We start from the raw sequence: 10,252 nt of genomic DNA, 5'->3' as shown, positions 1-10,252 counted from the left end.
TCTAGCTGCTACCACAATTTATTTCAAAAAGTCAGTGCCACACTTCATACACGATACAAATGTTTATATACATTGTATATGCACTTCAAAATAGGAAATCATTGCTAAGTACACCATATGTATAACATATAAAAAACCATATGTTTAAAAACATGTTTCTAGACACCATTTGTATTCTTGAATACATTTCCTTGCATATTTTGGCATATGCTTTCGAACTGGGTATTTAAAATACCTCTCTCTAATGAGTTATCTTCTGAGGAGTGGTATTTGAAGTGAAAAACACTTCTGAATTATGTAACTTTGAAGTTTACTTCTTCTTGATGTTTTACACTGAGATATTTAAATTAGATCAAAAGCTATTCACAATAACACTTCAGTTTTCTCTCAGCTTTCCAAAACTGCAGACCAATTAACCCGCGGAAAAGTGTTACAGAAGAAAAATTCATTTCATACAGGCAAACAACCAGGTATTTTAACTGCACAGAGACCAAATCGAGAACACTTCTTCCATTCTGAACACAGGTTCCACTGACAGCATGCACAAGGTGATCATCCAGCTGTGTGTCAAGAATTCAGCTGTTGCCTCTCATCAACAGAGAATCTCTCTTTTAAAAACCATCACAGAATTATCACTCATCAGCAGAAAAACTCCAAATGTCCACGTACACGCTCCTAAACCTAAAATATAAGACTTTCCCCAAAATCCAGAGCACAAACCAAACTTCCTTGTGGGTTTCTCCCTACATCCACAGCAAGCAATCAGGTTCCACAAAAGCGGTTTAAGCTAAACAATTGTACTACGAAGACGTCCAAGCTTGACAGAAGCAGGCTTGCTGATGATGGCCACATTGGAGTACTCAGCACAACGGGATGTCCTCCAAGAGGAAGCACACAGTGTGTCGGTTGCACAGGGCTTATAGACAAAACATTATAGTTATATACGGCAACTTGTACAGTTTACAGTGCAGACAAGCAGTATCCCACCTTTCTTCCTATTCTGATCTACAGCTTCCACTAATAATCTTCTAGTCAGAAATTGCCCTTCCCTTTGCCTTCTGGCAATCCATGTATTCTACTTCCCGCACACAGGAAGATCTCCATGGAGATTTCCAAACCTTTGGAGATCTGGAGCTACCAGCTGATCGTGAGCAATTCCATTTGTTGGCCTGACAATGGGGATACTGCTCAATATGTTAACGTGACATTTTCTCAATGGTATGTTTGAAAAAAATGCAGAAAAGAGAGAATTGGCATTGAATAGCCATCTCTCAACAGTCACTTAACAGCTAGCACCAGAATTCTGGTGCTTTTCTGGTTATGACCAGCACAAGAGTTACCACCAATGACAACTGTCTTGGGAGGCACAGCTGACAGGCCACTCAATTGACCAAGAAGAAATAACTTGAAAACAAACGGATACACAAAGGAAGCTGGCTAGGTTTATCAGGGGAGATTCTCCACTGAAAGCGAGGAGAGTTAATTTGGAAACTAGACTGAAACACTGGAGATACCTGCACTGAGAAGAGAGACATGCTCTGCTTAGCACCTCAGAGTTGTAAGATAAGATATAAAAATCAGTCATAAAGCAGGACTTTTGATTTCCCTGTTTTTCTGTCTGCTCAACGATTAGCTCTTACAGCTTCATAAACACTTCCTTCAGTTCAAAGATAATTGCCTATCACTACATACAGAACTGGGGAGAAATGCACAACAGAGGACTACATCAAACCAGTCCTGGCAACAGGGATGCTGCACACAGGATCTGCCCAGGAGACAGAATCACATCATTCCACCAAAACCAGTTACTCACATGGGTCCTAATGCCAAAGGGGCCACTCAACGAGACCCAAAGGAACCGAAGTGCAATTAGACAGTTACACACACCCACACAAACAGTCATAGCTCTGTCACATTACTTGTTACTCTCGATGGGCTCAGAAATGCAGGAGACGGTAACGTAATGTGGAGTCAATTTTTGATGAGACTAGACTTGGAGTCAATCTGTACTTCCTGGATAGGAAGTCCAACGCTTCCTCCTTCTGAAAGACAGGTAACAAAAAAAAAAAAAAAAAACAAAACCAAAACTATATAGAGTAGAAGGGACAGGAAAAGCGAAGCCAGGGATTTTTTCTGGTTTCATGGATCACTAGGCACCTGAGTAACATTTGGGTCAGTGCTTGTCTCTTTCCAGACAGTGCTAGGAAACACCAAGAGTATGGAACAGTGAAAATACACATACAGCTGCTCCACGAACGGAACATAAGGCAGCTGTGGGCTGACTCAAGAGCCAGGCTACCACTTAATTCTGAATATAGAATTCAGCTCTTCTCAAACCTTTCCTGTGTTTGGAGGAGACAGACGCTTCAAGATAGTTCACTTCTCTGTAGGCAACAGAGTTCACAATACACTCTTTAAAAAGACTGTTGGTTCTTGATCCTCTCTGTACTGAATAGAATTCCCTGCACTTAGCCAGGTAGACTTCATTATGATTGAAACAATTATCACAATTCAAATAGAGGGCCCCAATTATCCTCTTTGCTATACATTTTTCCTCATAAAAAGAAACTCACTCTGATGGCTGTTTCTACAAGGCCTCCTCTTGGTCTCCTTTTTGGCTGCTTGGATAATCAACAGGACGATGGACATTCCACTCACCATTAGCAGTATCAGACAAATAAGGATAAGTGATAAAGATCCTGGAAGAAAAACAGAATAAGAATACATTAAGAGAGATTCATGGTTCTATAGTTGGAATTTCCATGGCTTTCCAGCTTCAAAAGAAGGAATCTAGAACTCCACAAGTACCCCTGAACCACAAAGCCTAAAAGTCTCAGCTGTCAAGCAGACTAGCACGAAATCTGGAATCCTGTGGTGTCCCACTGAAAGTCTGTGTAAAATACAGATATAGCTTCTGAGAAGGATTGTGATTTAATTCCCAGTGACATCAGTTCTAGGTGAGAATTTCTGACCAGCCCTAGTAAACAGAGAGACTAGACGTGGTCATTCCCTCTCCTTACCCCAGTTAGTCTCTGTGGGGCTGTTGGTATCTGGGCAAATGAAAGGAACCACACTGGGTCTGGACGGTGAGAACGCTGTAGTTGATTTATTATTCTTGTGGTCAGTGGTGGAATGATTCAAAGCAGGTGTTGCACTCTGAGAGGTAGCTGGCTGCGTGATATGGCTGCTGCAAACAGCATCATCTGTTTTTGTCCCTTCTCGAAGAGTTTTCTTCCCAAGAACGGTGCAGCTAAAGATGTAAAATAAATTAGTGTAGTTTTTCAAACAGTTGCAGTAATGACTTTATAAGTGATCTCCACAGAACAAGTGAGTGAACATTAGCATCTTTGTTTGAGCAACACAAACTCAGGCTTCACCTTTCCTAGATTCTATAGATATGTGAAGAACAAAGCTAATCGAAATTATTACTGGAAAAAAACCTGACATTGTTTTTCTTAGCATCTGTACATCTAACAGCTGCATTTGGCAAGACAACCTTTTGCTACAGAAACAAAACATCCAGACCTTTACAAAAAAGGCTGAGAATACTGTTGTTACCATCAGCGAAGAGAGAAAGGGCAGAGAGCAGATAGATGCCTCAAATCAGTACACAGACCGCTTCAAGGCTCCTGAGAGCCACGAGGAACATAGTTTCACTGCACCTACTGCAGGTTTACTCTACACACCATGATTTGGGCATCAACTGCTGCAGAAGTAAACCCAAAATGTTGCTCTGAACATGTTTGGATCAGGGATACATACTTGGTCCAAGGTTGACAGTTTTCATTTCTTCCTACGGAATAAAACCCTTCAGGACATGGCAAGCATACTGGGGGGAAAAAAAAAAAAAAAAAAAAAAAAAAAAAGAGGCAGAATTTGAGTTTAGTTAGCAACATAACTGTACGACTGCTACACAGTAATTACACTAATAGCTTATACTAGTAGTTTAGCTTATAGAACAGACCCAATGAAACCCACACAGCCTCTAAAAAATATAGTCTAGTCAGAAGTAACGCAACATACTCAGTAGTTCACCTTAGTCTGCAACTGGCAAGGTTTCCTGTTTCTACTGACTAACTATGGATATTAACAAGGAGAGCATTAAGATTTCTGACAGCTCAGGAATCACAGAGCAACAATTTGTACAACTACCCTGCTATAACTCCTGTGTGGAGATATCAGTGAGACAAATGACAACAGCTGTTACACTAGAAATAACAACCATCTCATCTGAGGTGGAGGCAAGAGTTTGGAGAGTCTGTCGTAGCGCTAACTCACCACTTCCCAGTGCGTATCTGACATCTGGCATGTAACCTGCAACACACACGCAAACTCTGTCAGAGGTCTTCTCGCACTTCTTCACCTCCATGCTCCCCTTCCCTAGCAACAACAGAATAAGGGGCCAGTGAGAGACATGAAATAAGCAAGAAAAAACAAAAATATACTACTCGGTGCTTATCACTTGTGTGTAGAAACCAACAACTGCAGAGAACAAGAGTTTATTAACAATTCTGAAGGCATCAGTTTTCAGGCCTGCTTCCCTTTGAAAGCTCTACCACCAGTACCCACCAGGAGGTACCAGCTATTGAAATGATAACCCAGTCTTTGGACTTGCTTATCTCAAGTGACAGGCTTTATGGCACCAGCCTTCAAGAAGCACGCAAAGGTAAGAAAGCATATGAAGACTGATTGCCTCCCAAACGCATACGAAGAAGTGACCGCTATCCCGCTGACTTACTGCTGTTGCAGATTGTACAGCTCTTGCAGAAGCTGTGGTTGTGCTCAGTACTGAAGTATTCATCCTGACAGGGGGCACAGACTGTGTCTGTCGTTGCAGTGCAGCGGCTTCTCATTCTTTCACCTAAAACAAAGACAACAAAGGAGGAACTGATTGTTATCAGGAGGAAACCCTGTTCGTATGAATGCATTAGAATGAAAGAATGCCAGAAACCCACAGTTCAACTTACAACTCCAGCTGAAAAACATTCAGCAGATTTAGACATGCCAGAATCCCCGGAAGTTTTGATCCGTAGTATCACTGTAAATTAAGCCGCTAAAATGGGCTAGCAGGGGGGCCTGATGACTTGCTGAGAGCGGACAAAATGCCCCAAACGATTCTCCCAGCAGATTCCAAATACCACTCCTCCAGACCACCTTTTCATATGGTTTAGACATCACAGTTTGCAGCCAATGTCAGTTAGGAAAAAAAAAAGCAGGTTTTTAGCAGAGCAATAGGTCTGATCATCAGTGCTTTTATCACAGATCCTGCCTGCCCTCATGAGATAAATCATGCAATTCAACCCAAAGTAATCCCAAACAGGTACAAAAGATGGCAATGGACTGCTCAGGCTTGCAGGAAATTCACCAGTGAAGCAGTCAAGAATAAATGGTTGTAATATCTTTCTGCTGGCATTCTGAAAGCCCATTTGGGCATTTTGATACGCATATTGGCACTCAAGAATAACAAAGTTGTTACTAGCTCCACTTCATAAACAGCAAGACACAGCACAAGATGCAAGGCAGGCATTTGTTACTACTCCAAACAGTTCGTGTGTATCACACATTGCATTTAGAAACAAGCTCTGAATGCTTGCACCCACAAATTCCAGCCTGTATGACACACAGAACTTACAGAATTGCACATCGATGTGCTAGGATGCCAAGGTTTGTGAGCAAAGTGACTTGCCCAAACTGGAACAGCAAGTTAACAGTGGATTTTGGAAAAGGAGTCAGACACGTTCCTTCTGTCTTGCTAGCTTCTCTCCACACAGCACAGGCTGCAGGAATTACAGACAGCTCTAACAAGTAGGGGCTTTACAGTTGGGCTTAAATATGTCCTTATTCTCACGGACTGTTTCTTTCATTCTGGTTCTGTTTTTCCATTCTGTAGGAGAACGATGAGTGCCAAGTCTCCTGCTCACTCTAATCTTCTGTGTATTTTATTGAGCGCTATCAGTGGCAAAATACAGATTTTTAATGACCACAATATATGCAAGACACTTTTACATTTTTACCACCTATGCAATCATGAAGAGACCATGAAGAAATTCTTCTCTCTCAGCAGTAGATTTGCTAACAGTGCAGAAAAAGCCACAAGAAGCTCTTTCAGCAGAAAGAGGAAGAAAAAACTTTAGAGGTAAAGGATTAGCTGTATCTGCATACAAGTATGCCTTTCTTTAAACTGAGTTCATAAACACTTAAGCACTTTTGAGAATAAAGCAATAAATTGCCTCAAGTCTTAGATTAAAGGTTGAATCTATTCCAGTGAGCATCTCTGAAGGTAATACTACTGCGTCAGTTCACACCATATCCACTTTGTGTAGTAGGCTTAATTATGAAAAGAGAAAGTAACTATTCTGAAAGATGCACATAAAATCCTATGCAGGATGTTAAGTTGCAGCTGCATTTACAGACATGATCTATGCTCCCTCTAAGCACGTACACGTACCCTTCTTTCAGCAGTCAGTATGGACTGTACTAAAAATAACCCCTTCTGTTAAGGGATTGCCCCTCGAACAGCAATATTACCTGTTAGTTGCTGTTACTCTTTATCACAAAGTCAGTTCTATAATGAAATCCTAACTATTAAAGTATTTGAGGTTTGATATTTCGCATTTGTGCTTCACAATACCACATTGCCTTCAGAGATATTCAGATTGTGGGAAAAACCATACACATGCATGCAATGTATGAGCTCAGACTCATTCAGTTTCTACAAGAAAAAAGGAGGAAACAAACACATTTCCTATCAAGTTACACTTTGCTAACTTCTGTCTGTGAATCAAGCATATCTTCTTCCTTAAAAACCCACCAAGTCTTAAGCAGTATAAACCTTCCCACAAAAGAAAGCTTAAAAAACATCTTCACCAACAGAATTAACCACCTAAAGTCTTCCACTACGACATAAGATTTCTAAGATTCTTTATCTGATAGGTGAAGGACATTTATATTAATGCTAACTTTTTTTTCAGCTAATACTCCCACAATGAAAATGCACCAGACCGACACATTACGGAAGCTGAACCACAGAAAATAAATTAAAGCACATGTAGTTCTTTCAAAGAGGAGGGTTCCTAAATTTAGTATGATATAAACTTTGTCAGTCTAGACTGATATGAAAATCTCCTCGTCAAACGCTTTTTCTCCATGTTATGCTTCTGACATTTGAATAATATTTCGATCAAGATGTCTTCTACCACCTGCAGGCTATTAACCAATAGATACTACATCAAGTACAACCAACATTCAGGGAAAATTACTTACCAGGGGCACAGTCCTTGCAGCATCTTTGACCAAAACGATATTGATGTTCTTTGCATTTCAGTTCCAAGCAATGGCTAACAGTGACTGCCAGCAGCAAGAACAAAACAGCAGAAAAACACGAGTAAAAACCTACAGCTACCATAATGCAGCCCTACTGTCCCCGGCAAACTCTTGGAGAAGTGATTCTAAACTGCTGGTGACCAGAACAAATTCTTATGTCAGTTGCTGGGAAATTCCCAGCATGTGCTCCACGCCCCCATCCTTTTTCCCCACACCCCACAAAACTACTTCGCAGTTCACAACTGAAATGTTCACAGGCAGAAAGCAAGCACGCGGAGTGTCATTGTGAAAAGATTTCTATGCATAGCCTTAAAACGGAGTGGCTCCAGCCAGGTACATACCTTTCTACACAGTATTAAATAAAGCACAAGTCTTGAATGCCATGAGAACTAGAAGAGATGATTCTTGTTAGCATAAAGAGGAATATTAAAGCAATACAGAGGTAATGTCTGAAAACTGTTACGGATGCCAGTCTTAAGTAAAATGAAACATAGCCCACATACACCTGCTCCTTAAAAGGCAAAGTACAGATTCTCGCCCCTTGATCTCATGGTAATGGTAGACCCACGACTTTTACTGCTGCATAAAAAACAGCATTAATACATTTCTCCTCTCAGGGAGAATGTGGAATCACAAATCACCTGTCACCTCGAGACCGCCCTCAGGAGCCGGCAACAGCTACAAGTGAGAAGTGTTTGCAGTCTCCACTTCGACTCTCAGTATCAGACTCCCTGCAATGCCACTGGAGAAAAGCAAGCTCCGAAGCACAGATTGCCTTACTCCTACCGTTTGCTGCCACGGAAATAAAAGCTTCCAGCAGAGGTACGCTACGTGAAAGCAAAGGATTCAATATTCACATACCAGCTACTTCTGATGCCTATTTTGTTCCACAGAAGCATGTTAACTCTGGAATCCAAACCCCCAGAAGGCTTCTCCATCCAGCTGTGCAAGCCAGCAACAACAGGGCAGCAATGGAGGAGGCTGAATAGCACACTGGCATTGCAGTCCTGCCCTCACCTAACACAAGCACGCAGAGTAGAAAAACCAGTGATCACGCTAGGAATTAGTGGGTTTAACTTTCCAGGTTCACAATTAGAATTTTAATAATTTGATCTTTTTGATCTAGTATCTAAATTTTAGGTCTTCCAGGTCTAAGGACTTGAGCAACTCCTATGCAAAGGCCCACGTAAACAAGACATCCTACAGTAATCAAAGATGTTTTATTCACATCAGTAAAAAACATAGCCAGACTTCCCAGACAAAGCAGATCTACAGTCAATTTACATCTAAATACAAAGGAGATTTGATTGGAATGGAAGTACATTTGAAATCCCAATTAGCCTGCAGTATTTGGGAGGACTGAACAGTAATATCATGGCATGTTTTATCCAGAACTACTGCTTTTAGTTTCTTCCTTGTATTTCTGTAAGACTGTTCAAAAGCAGAAGGGGAAACAAAAGTGAAGGAAAACAGTAACTATTTTTCTGCTTCTCCTATTGTCCTGGTTAAGCCACATCACCTATTTTCCAAGCGTTTTGGAGAACAGCCACTACGGAAAACAAGTTATACCTTAAAGCCATTCTTTCCAAAAGGGAGGAAAGCTGACAGAGCAAGTAAACCACACCAGCTGAACTTCAACTGCCTTCACACTCAGCACCTGCGTGCAGAAAATATCCAAATCTCTTCCCACTGTAGTATCACACTCGATGCCATCTAAGTGGCTTTATGCCTCATGACTCAGTCGTTCCCTCAGCAATCTTTAAACAGATTTTTTTTTTCACAAGTCTCTTTCACAAACAGTAGCAGACTTTTACATGTTCAATAAGCCAACTAGTATTCAGGAAGAAACTGAAAACGCAAACTCCTATGATGTTCACAAACAAGGTAAGGTTAAAGTTCTGCTATATATATTTAAACTGAAAACCCCCAAAAGACTACAGCAGTGATGATGAAGCATTGATATTCTCATTAAGGATACTTTAATACCAATTAAATACTTATTTAATAAAAGCAGTTAGCAATGTACCATCTTGTGGATTCAACTTTTATGTAAGGCATCCTTAAGTGTTACCAGGCCTGATATTGCCAGATTCCTTTACGTGGCCATATTACGCAAGTAAGTAAAACAGGAAGAGAACACAGTGACCATCCCATGGTAATTCCCATCTAGCACGCTCCCTGGCTGGATTTTCACCCATACAGATTAACTTCTTCCACATGCTGCTTGGCAGGGCCATGGGGCCATACGTCACAGGCTGCTCCCAAAAAACAGCCTGGATGCAGCTGCTCTGGTCGTAGCAGGAAAGGAGAGCTTCAGAATGGTGAGCTGGGCCATGCTACGGATCAGAAATAAGAACCCGTTCTTCTTTTATTTAATATACATGAATCGTTTTTGACTATAGAGGCTTGTCTTAAATATTCTATACAAACTTTTGAATTCTGGAAAGACAAAACATGTCCACGAGACAGTAGCACTCAGGTACCAAGTCCTATGAACAGCAGGCAGATTGCTTGTGTACATGAGAAAAAAACAAAACCGAGCATGGAACTCATAACTAGTGCTTAATAACGGCTTTAAAGAGAGAGTCACTAGATTCCTTAGGTGAACCCTTACTTGCTTGTAATTCCTACAGGAAAGGACCTACAAGAATCTGAGAAAGACTGAGTGCATATAAAATACTTAAAGTACTTAAAAAAATAACTAAGCCTATGGGCAAACTAGAATGGTTTGAACTTCCAAAATTCCAAGACGAGAATTATCTCCTGTACCTCCAAATCTCACCATGCAGTCCGCTTTATCCTTACAGCTGTTAGTTAACATGTGATCCTCATTTCTGGCAGAGAAAAACAAAACACATTAAGGTGCAGAACTCCATGCACACATTAAAAATTAATTTTTTCCAGCTGTTCAAGTTGCAGATTTATCTGG

General features: G+C 40.9%; 1 protein-coding gene across 3 annotated transcripts; it reads right to left on the bottom strand.

Moving 5' to 3' along the window:
- Positions 1-7,995, bottom strand: TNFRSF4 (TNF receptor superfamily member 4). Of its 3 annotated transcripts, XR_015260863.1 has the most exons (8): positions 7,264-7,995; positions 4,739-4,861; positions 4,279-4,380; positions 3,763-3,829; positions 3,021-3,250; positions 2,574-2,699; positions 1,920-2,042; positions 1-916 (listed from the first exon to the last, which is right to left on the bottom strand). XR_015260863.1 is itself a non-coding variant. In XM_086764652.1 (7 exons), the coding sequence occupies exons 1-7, from the start codon at positions 7,403-7,405 to the stop codon at positions 1,972-1,974; spliced, it is 861 nt and encodes a 286-aa protein (XP_086620778.1). In that variant the 5' UTR covers positions 7,406-7,995; the 3' UTR covers positions 1-1,971. The 3 variants fall into 3 exon arrangements, 2 of the variants coding, with proteins under 2 accessions (XP_086620778.1, XP_086620779.1); XM_086764652.1 differs by having other exon boundaries at positions 1-2,042; XM_086764653.1 differs by lacking the exon at positions 1,920-2,042.
- Between the last annotated feature and the right edge of the window lie 2,257 nt (positions 7,996-10,252).

The sequence above is a fragment of the Chlamydotis macqueenii genome, chromosome 21 (genome assembly GCF_036417535.1).
Source record: "Chlamydotis macqueenii isolate bChlMac1 chromosome 21, bChlMac1.mat, whole genome shotgun sequence".
NCBI lineage: Eukaryota > Metazoa > Chordata > Aves > Otidiformes > Otididae > Chlamydotis > Chlamydotis macqueenii.
This window is presented reverse-complemented; position numbering and strand designations above follow the sequence as displayed.

Bases quoted from the DNA above. Each gene is read 5' to 3' on its own strand.
- TNFRSF4 (XM_086764652.1), bottom strand. From the start codon at position 7,405: ATGGTAGCTGTAGGTTTTTACTCGTGTTTTTCTGCTGTTTTGTTCTTG. The intron at 3,251-3,762 runs GTATGTATCCCT...TTACATCTTTAG, and splicing joins AACTGTCAACCTTGGACCAA to CTGCACCGTTCTTGGGAAGA. The intron at 2,700-3,020 runs GTAAGGAGAGGG...TTTTTCTTCCAG, and splicing joins CCCCACAGAGACTAACTGGG to GATCTTTATCACTTATCCTT.